The sequence below is a fragment of the Apiospora aurea genome (genome assembly GCF_038362705.1).
Source record: "Apiospora aurea strain CBS 24483 chromosome Unknown utg000005l_segment0_segment0, whole genome shotgun sequence".
In the NCBI taxonomy this organism is placed as follows: domain Eukaryota; kingdom Fungi; phylum Ascomycota; class Sordariomycetes; order Amphisphaeriales; family Apiosporaceae; genus Apiospora; species Apiospora aurea.
This window is the reverse complement of record NW_027117392.1, coordinates 6,157,208-6,179,015: the sequence shown is the minus strand read 5'-3', so window position 1 is coordinate 6,179,015 and position 21,808 is coordinate 6,157,208. Positions and strand designations below refer to the sequence as shown.

The 21,808-nt window shown below is 54.8% G+C and overlaps 8 protein-coding genes across 8 annotated transcripts; 4 read left to right on the top strand and 4 right to left on the bottom strand.

The window, feature by feature from the left end:
- Positions 1–82: 82 nt before the first annotated feature.
- Positions 83–1,110, bottom strand: PG986_008407 (uncharacterized protein; the record flags this gene model as incomplete). Its single annotated transcript, XM_066844629.1, has 2 exons — positions 83–886; positions 1,057–1,110. 2 exons carry the CDS (start codon positions 1,108–1,110, stop codon positions 83–85), a joined length of 858 nt encoding a protein of 285 aa, XP_066700741.1.
- Positions 1,111–1,672: 562 nt separating this feature from the next.
- PG986_008406 (60S ribosomal protein uL18) lies at positions 1,673–2,872 on the top strand (the record flags this gene model as incomplete). Its single annotated transcript, XM_066844628.1, has 3 exons — positions 1,673–1,675; positions 1,898–1,935; positions 2,005–2,872. 3 exons carry the CDS (start codon positions 1,673–1,675, stop codon positions 2,870–2,872), a joined length of 909 nt encoding a protein of 302 aa, XP_066700740.1.
- A 650-nt stretch (positions 2,873–3,522) lies between these two features.
- PG986_008405 (uncharacterized protein) lies at positions 3,523–4,127 on the top strand (the record flags this gene model as incomplete). Its single annotated transcript, XM_066844627.1, has 2 exons — positions 3,523–3,897; positions 3,948–4,127. 2 exons carry the CDS (start codon positions 3,523–3,525, stop codon positions 4,125–4,127), a joined length of 555 nt encoding a protein of 184 aa, XP_066700739.1.
- A 1,843-nt stretch (positions 4,128–5,970) lies between these two features.
- PG986_008404 (uncharacterized protein) lies at positions 5,971–6,432 on the bottom strand (the record flags this gene model as incomplete). The annotated part of the gene is made up of 1 exon (XM_066844626.1): positions 5,971–6,432. One exon carries the CDS (start codon positions 6,430–6,432, stop codon positions 5,971–5,973), a length of 462 nt encoding a protein of 153 aa, XP_066700738.1.
- A 728-nt stretch (positions 6,433–7,160) lies between these two features.
- On the bottom strand, positions 7,161–8,003 carry PG986_008403 (Emopamil-binding protein; the record flags this gene model as incomplete). Its single annotated transcript, XM_066844625.1, has 2 exons — positions 7,161–7,615; positions 7,745–8,003. The coding sequence occupies 2 exons, from the start codon at positions 8,001–8,003 to the stop codon at positions 7,161–7,163; spliced, it is 714 nt and encodes a 237-aa protein (XP_066700737.1).
- Positions 8,004–9,849: 1,846 nt separating this feature from the next.
- PG986_008402 (uncharacterized protein) lies at positions 9,850–10,610 on the top strand (the record flags this gene model as incomplete). Its single annotated transcript, XM_066844624.1, has 2 exons — positions 9,850–10,123; positions 10,201–10,610. The coding sequence occupies 2 exons, from the start codon at positions 9,850–9,852 to the stop codon at positions 10,608–10,610; spliced, it is 684 nt and encodes a 227-aa protein (XP_066700736.1).
- A 673-nt stretch (positions 10,611–11,283) lies between these two features.
- On the bottom strand, positions 11,284–14,097 carry PG986_008401 (uncharacterized protein; the record flags this gene model as incomplete). The annotated part of the gene is made up of 1 exon (XM_066844623.1): positions 11,284–14,097. One exon carries the CDS (start codon positions 14,095–14,097, stop codon positions 11,284–11,286), a length of 2,814 nt encoding a protein of 937 aa, XP_066700735.1.
- A 5,146-nt stretch (positions 14,098–19,243) lies between these two features.
- PG986_008400 (uncharacterized protein) lies at positions 19,244–21,540 on the top strand (the record flags this gene model as incomplete). Its single annotated transcript, XM_066844622.1, has 3 exons — positions 19,244–19,986; positions 20,053–20,401; positions 20,461–21,540. The coding sequence occupies 3 exons, from the start codon at positions 19,244–19,246 to the stop codon at positions 21,538–21,540; spliced, it is 2,172 nt and encodes a 723-aa protein (XP_066700734.1).
- Between the last annotated feature and the right edge of the window lie 268 nt (positions 21,541–21,808).

Here is a 21,808-nt window from a genome sequence, read left to right as displayed (position 1 = left end):
ATATTCAATGACAATTTGGGCTATCTTTGGGATACCATATGTATATTTCGAGGGAAAATTGGAAGCTACATGGGTATATAAGTCAGATCTTCGCCTTGAGGCCACCAGATCTAGGTTTGACAGGTATCCTAGGATGGTCTCCTGCGAGCTTCAGAGAAGTAATCCTCTCGAGCTCATCTACAGCCTCAAAAGCCCGGCCCAGGTTGACCTTGATTGTGCGGAACCCGATCTTCTTGGCCGCCTTCAAGTTTTCCCCTATATCATCAAGAAATAAGATATCTTCGGGCTTCACGCCAGCCTCGAGTCGCAAGGCCTTGCCCCTCTCGTCTCCGGAGTGAGATAGGGCAAATTTGTTCACCTCACCAAGCGTGTACTCGTACATCTTCGGGTCTGGCTTGCGCAATCCGACGTGTGCACTGGACACGAAAACGTCAAAGAGTTCTTTCACGGGCCCGCTGAAGAAATCCTCTTGGTGTAGGGCGTGGCCGGGCGGAAATATGACGGTGTTGCTGACGGCAGCTATGATGTACTTGCCACTGTCTCTCAGCTTCTTCAGAGCCGGGAACACCCAGGGATCTGGACCTGTTGAGCTCGACATCATGTAGTTAAACAGCCATTTCGCGTCAATCTTGGGCACCGGTGGCAGCTCCTTTGGCAGGCTGGGTTGCTTGCTCTGCTGGGCCTTGTAGAATGCTTCCCATCTCGGAGCATCATGCAGGTCCTCGCTGAAACCTGCGAAGAAGGCATCGTCCATGGGTATCTGGCCCCTCTCAATCTTGTGCCAGTAGCCATTGGGAGCGGTTTTGGAGATGGAATAATTGACCCATCCGGGAGGGATGCCTAGGCTAAGCTCATAATCAAGAATAGCTTGGAATGGTGATATCACCTAAGTATGTATCAACGCCATTCATCATTAGCAAGACATACACATACACATATATTTTTTGGCCTGAGCTATTCCCCCCAGGATAGGCATGTAGTTGGCAACACTGGGCTTCTTCTTGTGTGGAGAGACTGGGCTGGAGGGACGGAAGCGGGTAGGGAGCGGGCACTTACAACGACCCCACCGATGTCGAATAAGATGACTTTCGGCTGTGTTATGGCAGCCATGTTTCAGTGTATTCAATGTGAAAGTGAAGTCATTCAAGTAGGGTGTTATCAGGACTGAGGAGTCTCGGCCTGTAATGTATATGAAGAGTTTCTAGTCAAGATAGGTTGCCAACTTGAGGACATTGAACGTGGGATCGATCCCCTTTTGAGACATGATCTGAAGGCCTCCTCGGGACGGGACGACTGAGCCTCGGTTCATTGAAGCATCGGGTGGCTTGCTCCTGTGGGCCTTACTCGACGTGGTGTGTGGCTTGACGTTTATGGCTGAGGCAAGCGAAAAGAGGTGTGCTTATCATGAACCCACAATTTACCTGATAAGAGACTCCAGGGTCAATTGCACGCAACCACACTTTCCTCTGCCTGTAAATTTCGTGCCCCACCACACTCGCTACGCACACCCAAGCCGGGCCAGGGTTGTGGACTTTTTTTGCGCCCACAAGCCTTCTTCGCAGAAATTCGAGCTTGAGAAAAACGGTTCCTGTTCCTTTCACTTCATCACCCAACAACCCGCCAAACAGACCAACATTGTATCGTGCACCGGTAACCGACACGAACAGACAAGATGGTAAGTTGAAACACACGATCCGATCATTCGCTACCTGGCGAATCCAATCCGCTATGCCGCAATGCCGCTGCGTCCAGTCCAACCAATGCCAGAAACGGCTCGTGTTGCGTCTGTGATTTTTGTCTCAAAGAGTCTATGCAAGATGCTTCGGAAGCGTGATCTTCATCACCACATTATCTTCTGAAGCGCAAATTGCTGACTCGAGGTCTATCGTGATTACAGCCGTTCCAGAAGGTGTTCAAGAACAGCGCGTACTTCAGGTAAGTAATTTTTGGCACCCTCTCCCAAGCCCTGGTGAATCTCGGTTGGCTAACCCATCCTCACAACAGTCGCTTCCAGACCAAGTACAAGCGCAGAAGATCCGGCAAGACCGACTACTACGCCCGCAAGCGATTGATCACCCAGGCCAAGAACAAGTACAATGCCCCCAAGTACCGCCTGGTGGTCCGCTTCACCAACCGCGACATCATCATGCAGATCGTGACCTCCGAGATCACTGGTGACAAGGTCTTCGCTTCTGCCTACTCCCACGAGCTCCGCGCCTACGGCATTGAGCACGGTCTTACCAACTGGGCCGCTGCCTACTGCACCGGTCTCCTGATCGCCCGCCGTGTCCTCAAGAAGCTCGGCCTCGACAAGACCTTCACCGGTGTCGAGGAGGCCGATGGCGAGTACACCCTGACCGAGGCCGCTGAGGAGGACGGTGAGGAGCGCCGCCCCTTCAAGGCCAACCTCGATGTCGGTCTGGCCCGCACCTCTACTGGTGCCCGTGTCTTCGGTGCCATGAAGGGTGCTTCCGACGGTGGCATCCTCATCCCCCACTCCGAGAACCGTTTCCCCGGTTACGACATGGAGAGCAAGGAGCTTGATGCCGAGACCCTGAAGAAGTACATCATGGGTGGTCACGTTGCTGAGTACATGGAGACTCTGGCCGATGATGATGAGGAGCGTTACCGATCTCAGTTCCAGAAGTACATCGACGACGATGTCGAGGCTGACGGTCTGGAGGATCTCTACACCGAGGCCCACGCCGCTATCCGCGAGGACCCCTTCAAGAAGGTCGAGAGCGACGCCCCCAAGAAGTCCAAGGACGAGTGGAAGGCCGAGTCCAAGAAGTACCGTCACCAGAAGCTCTCCAAGGCCGAGCGTGACCAGCGCGTCCAGGACAAGATGGCTGAGATCCTTAAGTCGTCTTAAACTGATCATCAAAATTGGTTTGGCATGGGTTGGGTTGCAAAAGGGAATGGCTTCATCCCGGATTTATGATGGTTTCCGGTAGTTAGGAGTTCACAATCACAAGGCATCATGATTTGGCAAACATTACATTGCTTGCACTACTTCGCCTTGTGTGCAAAAAAACCCTGGCGTGCGCGTCCATCGCATAGGGAAGACAGATGCTTCTGATAATGATACACACGATCTACTGTGTCCTTACACGTCTTTGGCTATTCACAGGTGAGCTCATTGGTGCACGTAACGTAAAGTCTTACTGTAGGCATCCTTCTCGACATGGCGGATAAGCGTACATTCGAATACTGTATGCACATGCCACTGGGACGATGGCGGCCAGTATCCACAATGCACACTCTAGCTTGCGCATAATCCTCGACAGTCACGACAGACGATATGCCACGAGAGGGTGCACCAAGTTGCGTCTCAATGATCCAGAGCAAGAGGCTGTCGGTGTCTAGAGCAGACCGACTAGCCCATGAATGCATGTGTCGTAGTCCAGGTAGCGAACATTTACATATCCGCTTTATTGCGATGCTGGCTTTCATTGTAGAAGCTGTGTTGGATTTCTACGAAATGCAAACCACTCACCTGGGTCCTTGACTAGGTTTGCGTACATGTTCATGTCATCGTTCTTCAAGTGCGCCAATGCCGTGCCATTGCTGCAGGCGCAGGATATCACACTCTGGTTTCCACAGGCTGTAGCTATTCATCAGTTTCTTGCATTTCATTATATCGTTCATATCTTTATCCTTTTCGGCCCAGCAGTAAACTCAAACAGTGCCGAGGGGCTCGCCGCCCGTTTCCCCAGCTCCGTCACCGGCTCTGCCTGTGGTTCAGGCTTCGGTTCGTCCCCTTGGCTCCAGATGGCGCTGTTGGGAGAGGCCGACCGCCTATCGGCGGCATCTTCGTCTTCGTCTTCTGGCGATAGCAGCGCAGAAACTGGTATCAAGGATCTCCCCTTGGTTTCTTTGCTGCTTCTGTCCATGGCGGTGAGGACGGGCTTGGTGAGCTTTGTACTCACGACTGGGCGCATGACAAGATTCGACGACCATGCACCTGTCCCGTTTCTTCCTACAAATCCGGGGTTGCTGTCGCCATCGCGGCCGGAATTATGCCCATCGGTGATTGGCAGCCCGTCGCGGTTCCAGAAGCGAAGTACGGGCACAACCCAGCTCTCCTCGGCGTCATCGTGGCTGTTACCACCTTTCTCATGGGATAGTGAACGGTTCTTGATTAAAGACGATGTGTACAATAGCTCACGCTGAGAAGCCGAGTCGAGAAAGGAGATCAACAGCCACTTGCTGATCCGATGAGCTAGGCTGCCGCTGTAGCAGTCCTGCATCGTGACCAAAGAGGCGAGCAGGCCTCGTGGCACGGCGATGACCCTATTTGATGCTTGGCGCTCACACGATACCATTAACCGCTCATTGAACAATGCCGTATGAAACGGTCCGTTCTTCGTGCGTCTTATGTGCGTGGGAGCTGCCAAAGGAAGTACTTTGTCACCACACCAGGAACAGATATGGGATGGCTCTTGGTCAAGAGAGCCACCACAATACCTTCCGCGCGAGTCGGTCATGGTCCAAACAAAGGAGAAGAACGTATTGCTCCTGCGCTCGCGGCCCTTTCTGTTTTGCGTCCCTGGCAACAAACAGCCGTCGCGCAGCTCGCAATAGAGGTGTCTGAAATCAGGACGCATTCGTACCTGTATAGCGGCTGTATACCCAGCTATAATCAGCTGCTCTTCTATCATGGCGGCTTTGTGGCTGCGCCTTATACTTGCTTCCTGGTCGTCACTTGTTGCTGGATTCCTACACATCAGGTTAAGCTTCTTGATGGCGCAAGTGAGATCAGGTCGGAAACTTGGATTGGCCAAGTCACGAGGCTCAAGGATACCAGCCTCTACCAGAAGCTCCAGCAACTCCGTCTGCAGCCTCAGGTCCGTTTCTTTGGCGTACTTCTCGTACATCTCCAGGTCTTTTGAAGCGCCTGTTTTGCCTACCATTAGCTCATACCCAAAAGGGATGACATTAAGAGACACCAACTACCTGGAGTGGCACTACGGGGACACTTAACAGCAGCATCGGAGAAGTATGGATGCTCAGATGAAGAAACACATCTTTTCCGTTCAAATCGTAACAACCCCGTCCTGCCCATGCTCGTAGAGCAGGTAACCTCGGAATTACCGGCCCTGTGGAATTGTTTAAGGTGGTGCTGAAGCTCCTGTCATGAGCCAAAGCTTTCGTTCAGATCGCATTTGCCGAACGAGTGCTCATATACAATATGCTTGCCGAAGAGGTATGGGTCGTCGAGTGTTTTCATCATGAACCCCTTTCCGCAGAACAAACAAAGCTCCAGTTGAGGATCCTCCGCTGACGGATAGCAAGCGTCGTCAATGCCTGAAATTGTATCACATGTCCACTCCGTTAATGGCGTGGCATCATCACCTGAATGTCTCCTTTCCGCTGGGTCGGCGCTACCATATGTCGGTTGCATCCTAGAATATACAGGACCGTAATGACGGGGCAGTGCTGATAGTGATGCGGCTATGCTAGAAAGACTACTGCATATACTGGCCATATCAAAGGAGCCGGCGTTGTTTGGTGGCCCGCGATGCGCTGGAGACCACGTCGGTCTGCGTGGAGGGCGGGCTCCCATGCATAGGGCTCCCAGGTATGGGGGTGATATACGGGGCAGAAGCCTGGCTGCTTGCATATAGACTTCTTATCTCCTGGTCTCGTTGCCCTCGATCTATGCTCATAACCTCCGATAGAGCGTCGAACCGGTTCTCGAGACTGGCTTGAACATCTTGGAGAAGCTGGACTATCGGCCCTTCTGCAGAGTCACCCGGTGTTTCTGTAGACTGTTCCACAGTGTTATGTCCTAGTTGATGGAATATGGCCCCGCTAGCCTTAAGCTGCGTGTCGCTTAACTGGTCCAGCTTCAAGCTAAATTCTTCTAGACTCATGTGCCCCTTAAGCACTAGGTTTCTATGTGCTCAAGTTAATATACCGACCCAGGCAGCACACTCTGTCAGTATTGGATTGGTTGAATGCATGTACTCACACGGTCAATGTAGCAAGAGCATTGCTGATATTCTGGCGGTGCTTTGAGACATCAGCCTCGAAGCTCCGGAGCGTGGCGGGCCCTGACAGAGCTAATTTGATCTGCCGAAAGAATGCCTTGAATCCTTTCTTGCGCTTGGGATCGAGTCCAGCGGTGGTCTGGACCCAGTCGGCGACATCATTGCTGCACTGCTCTGCGAAATCCTTCAGATTTGCAATGTTGACTCGGACGGTTTCGGCTATGTTGCCCCATGGTTGGTTTTCAAGATGCTGGACAACTGCTTTAACATCCAGCAGACTGGCCTGGAGGCTGGCCAGGTCGCCTCGTAGCTTCTTGGCAAGGTGAGGCGCTTTCTTATAATCACCGAAAAACTGTTGAAGCTTGGCGATACCAGCCACAGACTGGCCAATGAAGCCAAGGATGCCGACGATGGAGCCTGCAGCCCCGAGGGCTTCCATGGCTGTTAGTGTAGGCCAAGTGGGAAATGATGGCACAAAGCTCTTGCCATAGAACAGAGCGGGAAGATGCTGATTAAAACCATTGGATCAGGCAACTACTGCATATGGCAGTTCCTTCTCCGTTCCTTTTGTAACACAGGAAAGAGCCCTCTTGTCTGCCTTGCGCCTCAAAACCAGGAGGTACGGCCATGCATACCTCCCATGTAACCCCTCAATGAGATGGCTGAAAGAACCAGTTGCCAGTATGTACCTAAGGTAAAAGATGCAGCCGAAGTATGTGGCGCGCAGCCGGCCGGGGCTGAGTAGAACATAGCCTCTTACGTACCCTAGTCACTCTTATGATACCTTCCAATGAAAACGCTCACGATGGAAGCAGACCGTGATTTGACTGCAGGTTTCGGTGTGCTTTCCGAAATGGGTTACTGTCATCTACCCCAGCTCTGGCTTTGCGCTCTACGCCAAATAAATGGTGAACTTGTTACTTATCTGTATCATGGCATTGGGCCATACCCTACAAGAATGGAAAATTTACAGATCTATATGAGACGTTCCGATTCATTATTGATTATAAGTCCCTACCCATAGTTGCACTACTGCTTTTGGCGCATATACTACTGTATTATGTTCCTTCCCTATTCCGGGGGTATCACCACTCCAGACGCGCTGGCGCGAGCAGGCATTGCTCTGCCTCCAAAAGACAACTTCGGACTCCACGAACAGCGAGCCGTTTAGTGAGTCTTCCCGTTCCTCGTAGCCTCGAGCTGCTGCACCCGCGCAAACGCCCGCGTAATCTTCTTGCAGCTCGACCAAAGCAGCATCGACGGGATCACGATCCAGATCGCGTTGAGGAAGACGTAGTACCCATAGAAATAGTACGGCTCGGGCCGGGAGAACTCGAGCGCGCGCACGACGTACTCGAGCGTGCAGGTGCCGTAGTAGAGCACGTCGCCGTAGATCTGGCCGAGGCTGATGACGGCCTGCAGCACGTGGCGGGCCGGGTGGTCGGCGACGATGGACCAGGCGCAGAAGAACGAGAGCGGGCCCCAGCATACGGCCGTCACCGTCTCCATGCTCACGACGAAGGCGTCGCGCGTGAGGTACCGCGAGTCCGAGAGGGAGTACTCCTTCCACAGCTGCGCCAGGACGTGGCGGCTGGTCGCCACGGCGTTGAAGGCGAAGTAGCCTGTTGGTTTTTCGTGTCACGGGTTAGTCATGGTAGCATCAGGTAGGGAGAGACAGTGTGTTTTTGCGGGTTTAGGTATTGACCAAGAGGAGAGGAAGAGGGAAAAGGGGGAAGGGGAAGAAAACGAACCTTCGAGGATCAGATGGATGCAGCCGCAGAGCACAAACCACAGGGCCGTCGACAGCTCGCGCTTGGGTAGGTCCGGCCGGGTGCGATGGATGGCCACCAAAGTTGGCAGCATAACCGCAGCACAGGTGCCCGAGAAGATGGCGAGGATTTGTATCGTTGTCAACTCATTGGCAATGTAGCCGGGGAGCGCAACGCCGAGAGGGTAAAACGGGTGGTCCGGCAGGGCATCGGCGCCCGGGTGCACGATATTGGCATTCATGTTGGCGAACGAGTCGGGAAAACTTCAAAAGGAAGGGATCAAGATGAAGAATTGGAAAACGAAGAAGTTCGGACCCGGTGTCGAGCTGCCAATAAAAAGGGTGAAATACCAACGAATGACGACACAAGGGGTGGTGTCGAAGTCGTAGATATAGTTCGTTGTTAGTGAGTCCTTGCCAAGCACTATGCACCCAAGAGCGGCCTAGAGATTTGCCAAGTGGGTGCGGGTACTTGGTTTCCGGATCAGCTCACGGCCAAAAACCACGGGTCGTATTCGTATTCCGCTGAAGACACGTTGAATGTTGCCGAGAAATGAGTCTGGTATAACCCGGTCGAGGGCCTGCAGTCAGTAGACTCGGCAGCCGAGACAAATTTGAATACATTGGGATTTTTTCATATTTATTTTGCGAACCGGGGCGGTTGGTGGGCTCGACTTTTCGAACAAAAGCAACGACACGTTGTGTTGTACATGCATTTTGTAATGTTCATTAGTGGGCTTAGAAGCTCAGCGATGCGCTAGACTAACAGCTGGAACTTGGAAAGAGCTTTATCCCAGAAACTTTACCCCAAGGTCCAGGTCACGCCCCATATTCACTAAGTCGTCATGGCCTTCCAACGATGCCTTTACACTGGAGCTTCCTTTCCTCTCTTTACTCTTTCTTCATGGCCACGTGGTCGCTCACTGGGCTAGTGTAAGTCGTGCAAGTCGTGCCAATCATCATGACCCCGAAGATCTTGAGATGGAGTAGCATTGGCCACTGGGGTCCTCGTCGGCCAGCTTGTCTTACCGGAAAACTCGGCCGCGGCGTATCTGCTGGAAGCCCACAAAGAAGATGTTCTGCAGGGGCAATGCAACTGGATCCGCGGGAGGATCTGATTGGACAATTGCTCTTCCCGCCAAGAACGGCCCCCCAGAGGCATGTCAAGCGATTGTCAACAGGGGAAAGGCAGGGTAGGTTGTCGAATTGAGTTGCCGCTCTACCGCAACGTTGGTGAGATTTTAGTGGCGGAAAGTCCCTGCCCTGTGCAAGCAGGGTTGGCATCTCCCGGACTGACGCGTCTCGAGAGAGCTGGTCAAATAAAAGGGGGTAATCCTATGACCCTAAAAGTCGTCACTGAGCTTCTCCGATGAAAAGACGCTGATATCAATGAAAGCGAGTACCGCTGCTGACTGAGCCTCCAGTTACGGCCACTAGCAAAGCGCTACCACGGACGGAATTTGCAACGGCTCCTGATAGACCTGGAATGCAAAGCAGCGATAGCTGCATCAAGGGGCATCCCGTCTGATTCAGTGAGATGCTGAAACTGGACCAAGCGAGGGGACCAATGGACTTGGTGGCCAGGTCTACATACTGAGATAAGCTCTGAAGACAATAACATCACTTAACCCATTTTCTGGTCGATTGTGCTAGCGTGTCTTCAGACTCAACCAAGACACGGAGGACGTTTGTTGCTGCCACAACTGAGCAACCGGCATCCCGGAGACATATTTAAAGGCCGGTCCGGTTGTAGACTAACGCATCTTGGGAAGGCTGATCAAGATTATCCGCTACATGCAACTAGGTTAATACTTCCCCTAAAACGCCCACCTCACAGATAATATCGACCGTCCCCCTTTTGAAGCTTAGAAAACCATCCAGTGTCTACTGCCAAGCACCCAAGTCAGACCAGAATACCATACCAGAATCTCCAAGCACAATCATATCACACCAAGAAGAAGAAACATGCCCGACCGCCAATCCCCCCAGTCCCCCCCAAACCCTAGTACACCGCCTCCCCGACAAGCCGGACCCGGACCTTGACTCCCCAGCAGCCGGCGGACCCCCTCCAAGTACATTCTCCTCCTCATGGCCCCCACTGCCGTCGCCGGCAAAGTCCAGATCGCCACCACCGCCGCCAAGGCCCTCGCGTGCCCCCTGTACCAAGGCGACAGCCTGCACGAGTCGTCAGCCAAGGCCGCCAGTCTCGGTGCCGGCACTGGTTCTAGCAATGGTCCGAACGAGCAGCGCTACAAGCGCATGTGGCTCTCCAAGATGACCCGGACGGGCCGCTTGTTCCCCGAAGAGTCGCGGCCCGCGAACGAAGGGTTCTCGGGGTTCGGCGGCAGCAGCAGTAGAAGCAGTAGTCGTCGCGGCTCAGATGCCTCGGAGGCATCGAGCAGCATTTCTGCATGGAGCTCGACGACCGCGGCGACGCAGTATACCAACAAACCCCCGCCATCGAAGCCGAGCCCGACGCCGCGGCGCGCGAGCGGCGGGCCAATCCGGCGCTGCTGGTCCTGACGCACCCGCGGCTGGAGGGGTGGCATAAGACTGCTATCCGGGAGTCCGTTGGGGAGTACGGGATCGGGGTGGTGTTTGTGCCGTTATATCGCGATGACGAAGAAGAAGAAGAGGAAGAGGAGGATTTGCCGGTGCTGAAGCCGCTAGACCCGAGAACCATGACGAGTTTCGGGTCCTTTGATCAAATTGCAGCAGGCACGTCGTCGAAGCAGGCCGGGCCGAGCTTGGACGAGGAGATTGTGCTTAGGGTTAATGTCGAGGGGCCGGTTGAGGGGTTGATAGAGGAGATTGTGGAGGGGGCTAGGGACATCATGACTGTTTCGTGAGAACGAAAGGAAGACGGTCCAAGCATGGTATAAACTCCATTCATTGGAGTAGCAGAATCAGATAACCTTTTCAGCACAGATGATTTCAATAAAGGCATCAAGTTTCGTAAAACGAATGTAAGTAATTTCTGTATAAGAGAATATGTAATATGTATTGCAGACAAAAGAGAGTGAAGTCCATTCATGTAATCAATCATTTATACAAAAATTCGTAAGCGACGTAACCGTTCTTCTTCGTCCCAAGCCATGCGTGTGTGTATCGTATCATATGTGTGCGTATCAATCATTCATGTCCCGTTCCGTGCCTTTTCCGTTATTCCGTTTTCCGTCGCTAAAGAGAAATCCTGTCGTTTGGTGGTGGTGGTGGTGATATGTAGTGGTGGTATGTAGTGGTGGTAGTAGTCGTGTGTTCGTTCATGGTATCATAAAAAGTAAAGAGTAAAAAAAGGTAGAGTAGAAGAAGAGAAGAAAAGACAAGAAAAATAAAAATAAAAAAAAGAGCATCCAGATCGTGAGATAAAAGCATAGTCCGTTATTCCGTTCCGTAACCATCCGTCCCGTCCGTCATAATCGCCTCGCTTATATCCCGTGAGTTTTGTGTACACGGAGTTGGTTATCCAGGGTATAAGAAAATTTCAATCCGAATTCATCCAAAAAAAATCAAAGATCAAAATCAGCCCCGGCTGAACAAGATTGGTACATCCATGCTCGTTAACGTACTGACAGTCGACGCGTTGTTGTTGTTGTTCATGTTGTTGAACCTCGCGCCGCCGCCGAATCGGAACCGCATGGCCGCCGCAGCGCCCGCCATGCTATCCTTGCGCGACAGCTTCCTTCCAAGAGGATTGCTACTACTGCCGCCATTGTTGTTGTTCATATAGTTGGTGGTGTTGCTGGTGTGGGCGCCGCTGGAGGGGAAATGCTCCGACAGCTTGCTCAGCACCGTCGCCTTGGCCTTGCGCAGCATCGACGACCGCAGCGCCGGGTCCTCGGCGAGGCGGCGCTGCGCCTCCTCGGCCTCGATGTCGCGCTGCACCGCGGTGATGTCGGAGCAGGGCACGTAGGTGACCGCGGCGCCGCCTCCCGCCATGGGGTCGTATACGGTCGGCTGCAGCAGCAGGGCGGGCATCGAGGGCTTGGTGTCGAGGATGGGGGCCGAGATGGTGATCTTGTCGGCGCTGTTGTTGTCGGACTCCTCGGCGGCGGCCAGTTCTTCTTGGAGGTGCTCGTAGTGGTGGTGGCAGCTGTTGAGCAGCGACGACAGCTCCCGCGTTCGGACGAAGCTACCGGTGCCGCTGCCGTTACTGCTGCCGCGCTCGTTGGGGTCGTAGCCGTAGTAGCCACTGCCGCCGTTGTTGCTGTTGTTGCCGCCGTAGTAGGTCACGGGGGTGATGGGGCGGAAGTAGTCGTCCGACGTGGCGGAGGCGGAGTCGTCAATGGGCGACCGGCTCAGCTCGGGCACTGGGGTGATCTCGCCGAAGAGGAGGGAGGCAGAAGGCGAGGTCACGCTACCAGCGCGGCTGCTCAGGCCGCGGTGGGACATGGGTGGGCGGGAGGTGGATCCCATGGAGGGCGGTGTGCTGGGGCTGCGGTCGAGCTCGCCAAAGAGGCGCCGAGGGGTGCCACCGCTCCTGTTGCTAGCTCGGGACGGGGTGCGGTCCGGGTTAAGTTCCCCGAACAGGGGCGAGCGCAATTGGTACTGCGCCAGCTTGGGCGGCGGCGTCATGGGCGAGCGGAGACCAACAGGCTCCGGCATGGGCGGCGATGATTGTCGTGGTGTTTGTTGTTGCTGCGGCTGTTCCTCGCGGATTCTGTCCTCCGACTTCTGTTGTCGACGGTGAGAGCGAAGAGGAGAAAACATGCTGGGCTGTGGCTGGGGCGGGGGCTGGGCCTGGTAGCACTCCTCTTGCTCGGTGGTGGTGGTGTTACCGCCGTCGTGGTTGTGCTGCTTTCTTCTCTTGCGGCGCTTGGTGACGCGACGCTTCTTAAGCTTGGTCGCGGGCAGCAAGCTGGCCTGTCTGGCAGCCTCGAGGTCCGAGTCGAGCTCAACGAGGGGTGCGCCTCCTGATTCGTTGTCGTCGAACTCGCCGTTGACCCACCGTTGCGCGTACTCGGCGCCAAGATCCTCGTCTTCGTCCACGCCGCCGTGGAGGTCGACATTGAACAGCTCCTCGGACACGGCGGCCACGGCGGCCGACTGCGCGCTGAATTCTTCCTGAAGACCAGGAGTCGCGGCGGCCTCGGGGGAATTGCCCGGCATCATAATGGGAGGGGGGATACCGCTAGCGCCAACGACATCAGTGATGGATCCGGTGGATTGGCGGACCCAGTGGTCGCTGCGGGTGGAGTGGTCCATGAGGGGCGCAAGGGCGTCGTCCCAGCTGCCGCCGTTGATGAGGACGACGTTGTCGAAGTCGAACTCGCGGACGCAGCGCTGGTGGTTGTCGACGAGCTCGGCGACCTGGGGCGCGTTCATGGTGGCGTTGCGGACCGAGAGGTAGCGCAGGCGGCGGAAGCGGATGGGCCGACGCGACGGGGGCGGGGGCAGGGGGCTCATGGGCGATGTGACCTCGTTGAAGAGCTTCTGGGAGCTGCGCGGCGGGGCGAAGAGCGGGTCGGTGGCCAAAGATACGGGGCAGGGGCCCTTGCGCCCGAGCCAGGTGAAGCTGAACTTCTCGACGCTGTCGGCAAAGTTACGGATGTAGTCGTCGATCATCTTGAGGTGGTCCAGCCCGGGCGAGGGTCCGTAGAAGTCCCAGGCCTCCACCGAGATCTGCAGCTTGCGGATCTGCTGCCACCGGCGGCTCGCGGACGGCGTGCAGCCGAAGCCGGGGACGTGGCGCAGGTAGTTGAAGGCGGACGGGTGCACCGCCGACAGAGACAGCTTGACGAGCTTCAGGAGGGGCGCCCGCTCGAGCGAGATGCGCAGGCTGATGAGGGCGTAGTCGACAATGTCCCGTCGATACCGCTCCTTGGCGTTCTGGCCTGGCGTCTTGATGGTCAGGTGTCTCATGTTGGGCACGTGTTTCATGGCATTGATGAACGAGGGAACGTTCGATGCCGCGTGGAACAGGGGCGGATACTGCTGCGTGAGGATCTCGCCTAGTCCTGTGTTGGCGAACTTGGGCCGGGAGAAGACCGACGCCATGGAGGTGTGAGGGGTGTATAAGAAGTTGATCTCCTGCCCGCTTTCCGGGTGGATGAGAGGAGGGAGGAAGGTGGCATCGGAGTGAGGGAAGTAGAAGGTCAGATGTTCAATATGGTGGCCGATACGGGACAAGGCCTGGACTCGGGACTGTCGCGTAAAGGTGCTGGCCGTGAAGGTCAGGTTGGTTCGTAGGAATAGCCGTTTGGTAACGAGGTTGCAGCATGCTGAAGATGCCAGCCGGACATTGCAGATGTCCTCCTTGGATAGAACTTCGAAGAGCTTCTCGCGGATCCTGTCCTGTTGCCACAGGCAGTAGAATGCTTGTGGAGTGGTCGCCATAACAATCGCATGTCGTAGTGGCTGATGTTGGCGGGTACTATATCTGACGTGAGAGCCACCTTGACTAACACGCACACACTAATACTGGGCTGGGAGAGATATCGTATCGAGTACAGGCTCGATGGATAAGTAAGATAAGAAGACACAAGTGCCGACGTGAGACCTAACGAGTCTCGATAAGTAAAGATAATACACGACTCTGTTTCCGACAGACAAGATTATTCCAATACCCCAAGAGCCTCAACGTATTCGGCGGGAGCTTATGTGAGGTTATCCGCAGTTCATGCGCAATGCGTAGGACCTGCAGTACAAGCTCTAACAGAAGACAATGGGATTGAGTCGGAACTCGATTATAAGGGTGATGCCAAAGAAAGGAATCAGTAACGGCCCCCGAAGGAGGCCTTCTCGAGCCTGTTATAGACATCCACGTCTCCATCCAGGCCTGCCAGTGGCTCTGCCTCCCGTCTTCCGCGCCCATGGTCTGGTTTACCGTGGATCATCGCTCAACATCAGAAATGCGCGGTGGGTTAGGTTTGGTTGGTGAATGAGTCACCTCTTCCATATTGGAGCCCTCGCTAGAGCGCTATAGTCCTACTGTATTTTTTGGAGCTACTGCACCCTGCCATGCTTAGGGTGGGCTCGATTGAGAAATTCGCCAAAAAAAGACAGCAAACCACGAGCGCGATAGCTCCTATGGAGCGCGATGGGCGCGATGACTGGCCACTCCCGCGACCGCCTGCATGGCCCTTATGCAAGCCCAGCAGCGGAGTGGTCTCATGGCTGCTAACCTCTGAGCCAGTAGAATGAAACGAAACAAGAGCAGCAGCTGACAGACGGACGGACAAGCGCTGTCTGCACTCACCCGAGCGAGCCAAGGACCCCGAAATGCGGGGACGGGCTTCTGCATAGCCAAAACCCTGGGACCGGCCGACCAATCAGAGTAAGTCGCGAGGCTGAACGTGTCCATGCGCGGCGCAACTGTCGCGTTTGTTTCGTGCCCGGCTCGTGTGCTGTGACTCACCAGGCTTCGGATAGCATATAAAGTTCTTAAGCGCACCCGCGAACGACATCTCTGGGCCTTTGGGCCCTCTATCTAGGGGTTAGGGGAAGCTGGGAAGGTCCCGAAGACCAGCATCAACGGGAAAAAGAGGAGCGACGTCATGGGTATCCTATCCACTTCCGTTGACTCCCAACGTGTTGGCAACAGCCGGACCTGGTCAAAATAATGAAAATTTTTGCAAAAACGTATGGCGGTCAAGTCAATTGCGCAAGGGGTCAACGGGTGGCTAGCTGTGTTGGCATGCGCGCGGGCTAGGAATTTCGACGTCGAATCGCGAATATTCCGCGTTGTGCGTGGCGCGAGAAGACTCGTTCAAAATAAGACCGCCACGGCGAACTTGAAGCGGCGGGCGGTGCGGCGCGCGAGCGTCACGCACATACCATTGCATCGTTGAGGCTGCAACTCGAAACGTCCGGGAAAAACCGAGTTCAACGACCGGCTCAATATCAATCCAATCTTCGTCCAGAGTTTTTTTTGTGTGCCATCCACCCATCCCATCTGCGTGGGAGCGTAAAAGCGTGGGAGAGGGGCGGCCGAATAGGAGTTGCAGTAGCGCAACTCCATGGCATGGGCCAATCAGCACACAACAAAACCATTACCAGGGCATGTGTGTGTGCAGAGTGCTGCATTAGTCTTTGAGCGAGATGCCTAGATGCCACTGGTGATTGGAGAGTAATTGTCACAGCCTCATTTCTTGCAACGTTTCTCAACCACCCGCGTCGACGGCAAGGGGTTGCGATTATTCGCTCTTCCCGGCGCTCACTTCCCGTATCGGCCATGCAGGTCTCATAGATCCCTCATGGAGTGGCTGGCACCTTCGCAGACAGCGACATCGGGGATATGTATAACGACGTGTTTCGCCAATTGACCAGAAGGTTGTTGCGCTTTGCCTTCCAATCCCTCCAGCGACAGCATCGTCTACTCGAATCCTTTGACCCAAGCCGAGTGTCGGAAACGAGTCGCTGTTCCTACCCTCGTGCTCACCCTGCATGAGACCGGTTGGTAGCTGCAGTATCTCTCGTCTGCAAGAGCATCACTGTTGAGGTGACTGACCCGCAACGGCAATGCAAAGAAACGTAGCACCATCGAGCATATGTAGCCAGACTTGCTTTCTAGCCAGGTGATGACTCCCACCGGTTCCCATTGGCGTACCGATCGTCGAGGCTCTCGAATCTGGGGGCTGGTGGGTTGTGTTCTGCACGGTCAGTGCAAGATCGTCCTCCGATGCATGTGGCCCCAGTAGAGCAGATTTTATCCGCAACTGCGTGCCTACACGACATCATGACCTCAGATGATCAACAACGTGTTCGTCTGTTCATGGGTATAATCGACCTTTGCTAACGACGGATATCGTGTATACTAGTATAAGCAGGATATACATCCGCAGGGAAAGATGAAGCGACCTCTCCGGGGGCCACAGTGGCTTATACCCTGACACATTGGATCGCGCCAATCACCGCTGCGAGAGCTCTGGTGGGATTCCACACGAAAGAAGGCGCAGCAGCGCAGCTCTGTCGATAAATGGTGACGTTTATGCGTACATATTGACGAAAAGGCACAAGCTGATGTTCGTGAGGAACCAACTGCAACCCCAAACAGCAAGCGTGGGGTGCTGGGAATCTGTCTGAAACATGCCAAGATGATGTTCGACCAAAAGGAACATTGCTGGTAAAGCCCCCATTCTCGGCACCGTCGGGTCTGATAAGAGGAGGCAAGGAGGGCATCCCCCAGAACCCAGAACGAGAGCTGGGGTGGGAGAGCTGGCTGAGAGCCGCCCGACAGATCAACAATTGATCCCTATCGCTGGCAATTCTGGATTGGTCCTCGACTGCTTGCACTTTCCCGGGTTGCTGGGGTAGATTGGAGGAAGCCACGCATGAAACCAAACGACTGGCTGTTCTTTTCTTCTTTCTCGGGCAGCACCGACGCAGAATCTTAAGCATGATAGAACAAACTGCCCTTCTCTTCGAATTATGGAAGCTAATAATAGAGAGACATGTGCCCATAATTCGGTTTTTCATTTTTGCGTTCAATTTGCGCGCGCATTACAGTCAATGCGATGCATCACGCCAGAAAGCAACTTCATGTGGTGGGCGCTGCAAGTTGGTTGGAGCTGAAAGCACTAATGATGGAGGCCTGCCTGTTCTGGAATGCTGCACTGCTGCCGACAAACAGTGGACGTCAAACTGGCAGACAGTCCATCCCTTCCATCAAATCATCCCGTCTGAACACAGACAGACACAAAACCGAATACGACCCTTGCAGACTCCCGCTTCCGATTAGTAAAACGGATCCTCTTTCCGAATGAAACGGCCGTCCCCCACCCCCATCAGCCAAATCTGGGAAGGCCTGGCGAAGGCCCGGCTAGCCTGGCTCGTTATCCCCTATGCCTAGCCCGAAAGCCGCACTGGGACCGGTGTCCTGTCCAGTCTACGATCGCTGCCATTCGAAGAATTGCCCGAGTGGGAATTTGGCCAGACCTCTGATTTGCTGGGCCCGTGGGACATGAAGCCAATCTGCCCATCTGCCAATTCCATCAGCAAGAGGAGTCTAGCTAGCCTAGAAAGGCTCATCGGACAATTTCTTGCACGACCCGGCCTAAGCACTGGTCAGACCCATGCCCCCTCATCTGTCCAGGATTCCTGACCAATGCCCACCAACGGCGGTCCGCGCATGAATGACCCCCTTCGTCAACCCAAATTTCGTTTCTCATGCCTTAGTATGGCCACCAAAAAGGCCTGTTCGACTGTTCGATCTCCCTCGGGCGATCATGAACAAACGCTGCTGAGACCGGCCATGACACCACTTTTATCGTCCGGGTTGGCCCTTCTGACAGTCCATGAACCGCCTTCTAGCCATGAACGCCGATCCAAAAAGCTACCTAGGTAGTTGACGTCGATGGTCTTGCATGCTGTCGTCGAGAAAATATACCGTTAAGGTACGACAAGCCGAGTGAGACGAGACATCAGCGGGCTGGCAGATTGGCATCACTAGGCTAGCCGTACCAAGCGAGTGGCGTGGATGCAACTACCGACTACGGGCGTCATGTTGTCTCTGATTGCCTACCTGCTCCTCCCTTTTTCTGCGCAAACAAGCAACAACAAAAACAAGCAAAGCAGCAGGTTTTTTGCAGCAAAATAACAGGCTGCGAACGTCCTGTTTAGCACTCCGCCTCGAGATTGAAATGAGCAAGGTAACGTCTTGGCGCGAAAGCTGCTTCATCCAAAGGGTGCAGGTGCTCCGAGAAGAAGTGGTGCAACACGCAAGGGCGGAGTGGGAGAATACGGTTCTGTCTTATTGAAACCTTAGCCTCTCATTGGCCCACCACCCCGGCTGTGGCTAGGGGGCAGCTGCACTTATATGTAGGGGTTCTGGTAGGGGCAGTAGGGGGTCCTGGTTAAGCATGACACACTGCCAGGGCCATCCCAGGAACCACTTTAGCTGGCCGACGCCCCAAACCGCCTGCTTCTGTGCAGCATGGTCCCAAACGGGGTCCCTTTCGTCTCACATTTGTTAGGCATATCTTAGACCATACAAGACGGGCCAGCACCCGCTGCCTGGGATGGTTTCTGGGTTTTTTTTTCGGTCTGATCTTCTTTTGGCTCTACAACGTGGGTTTGGATGATCCGGCGGGTTTACCGCATTTGCCAGTTCTTTACACATTCGTTTCGGTCTGTCTGACCTGACCATTCACTCGCTTCCAATCATTCATTCGTTCCTTACCTTCGTCCGCTCTTTCGGTCCCAACGGCCACCCACCTTATCATTCGCCCTTCCATGTCTTTAGTAGTTGTTGAGTCAACTCTCATCTTCACCTCGGAATGGAGCCGGTAAATCCAGGTTCGCGAGGTAAAGGCGATCCGTCTTACAGGAATACATTCGACAAAGATGGCGTCACAGAAACCGTCGAGCCAGCGACGCTGGAGAGGTACATATTGGACCTACACCTGGTCAAGCAAGGCACAATGCTAACCAGTATACTAGCATCTCCGAGGGAGTCAGGCTAGACTCCTCTGGCCCCGGAGCTCAAAAACAACCAAGGAAGATGCCGTCAAAACAATCTATGCAGTGGCCCTTTCATCGCCGAATGGCTTCAGACTCACCATCCAGCGTATTGACGTCGCATTTCAGGCGGCCATCATCGGGCTGGAACAACCTCAAGTCTTTCTTCAAAGCCGAGGAAGACACCGTGAGCTTGTCGAGCAAGCCCCTGGTCCCGGATTACGTTGTGCATTATATTAGAGGCGAGACGCCCGAGACGCTAGCGAAGAAGCGAGAGCAGAGGAGATGGGGCGAACGGATGGCCACAGTCACGCCGCAGCGCGAGAGGTTCATGTCGCAACAAGTCGAACTCGAAGATCCATGGGCATCCCGGACGAAACTGAATATCGACGGAAACGGCTACGCGAACGAGGATCGGCAGAGAGGCGTGGGAAGGTACTTCACCGGATGGAAGGGAGGAGCGACATGCAACATAATCCTGGCATTCGTCTTATTGGTAATAGCTGTGGTCTGCCTGATCCTGGCCATCACCAGGCAGGTGGTATCCGGCGAGACTATCATTTTCTCGGGGTCGTGCGACACGGCATCGAGCATCAACACCGGCCTGCACGCGGCCATCAACGTCTTCGCCGTCACCATTTTAGTCGGAAGCAACTACGCCTTCCAGATCCTGTCGAGTCCGACGCGGCTCGAGCTCGCAAGCGCACATAACAAAAAACAGTGGTTGGATATTGGCATACCATCACTACGAAACCTGTTCCACGTCTCGGGTTTACGGACAGCACTGATAGCCGTTGCGCTGTTGTGTGCTGTGTCGACCCAAATAATGTGAGTTTATGCGACCGCCGTGACTGATACATCATTGCTATTTGACGGTAAACTGACATTGTGCAGATATAATGCCGTAATATTTACTTCTCCTACCGGCTTCAAGTCGGATATTGTTGTCGTCACGAGCGACTTTCTTACCGGTGCGCCTTTTTCGAACGGAACCAGTTTCAACCGGGGGGGCATGTCCCAGTCAGATATCTTGTCTCTCCAGAACGCTGCGAGCGCCGGAAATCTTGAGACCCTCGCAACTGTGCCCTGCTTGCAACAGGTGGGCGGGACATTCGACACCACCTACGATGCCCTAGTCTTGGTCACCAAGTTGAACTCGGCCCGCAGTTCTGTGATCCAGACCGGAAAGTCGGGAGAAATGTTCCAGCTTAACAGCATGTCTTCAGTAGCGATTAGTGTACCAGTCGACGAAAAGGTGGTCGATCGCTGCCTCGCGCGCCAAGGACTCCCCGGACTTGCAAGGTCAGCGTCAGCAGCCTGATGCTCGGCATAGTAGGACTTCTTCATCTCATGACGCTCTTCACCATGGCCGCGGTCTTGTCGTGGCGCAATTTCGAGCCCCTGGTCTCGCTCGGTGATGCGATCCGGTCCTTCATGCGGAATCCCGACCCCACGACGACCAGCGCCTGCTTCTTGGACAAGCAGGATGTCAACGAGGGCCGCTGGGGCTTCAACGAGGCCAAATACTTGACGTCCACCGACCACTTCTGGTTCTTCACCCCGTCCATCAAGCGTTGGGTCCTGACCATCGTGTCGTGGATCCTGATCACGGCACCCATGGCCGCCGCCGTCGCTCTGATCATCGAGCACGAGCCAACCGGCACGCTCACGCCCCTCGCCACAGCGACACCCTACACGACCTTCCTGCTCGGCGACGCCAACGCGCCCCTCCTCACCCATGCGCAGGCTGCCGTTCTTGCCGCGGCCCCTCAACTGCTCATCGCTATCCTTTATCTTACCACCAACTCTCTCCTGACTACCTTCTGGCTCTCGCACGAGATGTCCTTCTTTTCCATCGAGCCTCAGCCGCTCCGCGTCTCGGCCGACCCTGTCGGCTACCAAACCACCTCGCTCTACCTCACCCTCCCGAGGCCCATCTCCTGGGCCCTTTACGTCCTCTTCATCGCCATGAGCTTCGTGCTCTCGCAGGCCGTCTTCCCCGCCATTGTTAGCACCGGCACCGCCCGCGCCAACAGCCCGGAAATCGTCGGCATCGGCTTCTCCACCCTGGCCCTGCTGATCCTTCTGGCCCTCCTCGTCGTCCTGATCCTGGGCGTGCTGGCCCTCGGCCTCCGCCGCGCCCCGGCCGCCACCTACGCCAACGGCGAGCAGAAGGGCAACCCGCTCGCGCTGCGCGGCGGCTCTTGCTCCGCGGTGCTGAGCGCCAAGTGCCACCCGGCGCCCGGCGAGCCCGAGCGCTCCTGGCGTTGCCCCCTCGTGTACGGCGTCGTCGTCGACGCCGTGGGCGCCCAGCAGGTCGGGCACTGCGCCTTTAGCGGCGTTAGCGTCGGCTCGATAGACACGGGCAAAATCTATGCTTAACTCTTATATCAAGCTAGATGGGAATATAGACCCAGGGTTGGTCTAGAGGTGTTTTTGGTTTCTTCATTTTTTATCGAGGCGAAACGGGGAGAGGTTTACTATTTTACCCATTATACCAGCGACGCAACTGGTTGTGCATGACATATACATTCATTTTTTTTCATCTCATCCCTGGTGGGAAGGATGTATAGAACAAAGGACTGGCTGGCTGGCTTAGGGGGCTGGTAAAAAAAGTCTACTTACTGAATGGGACTGGGATTCATTTTGA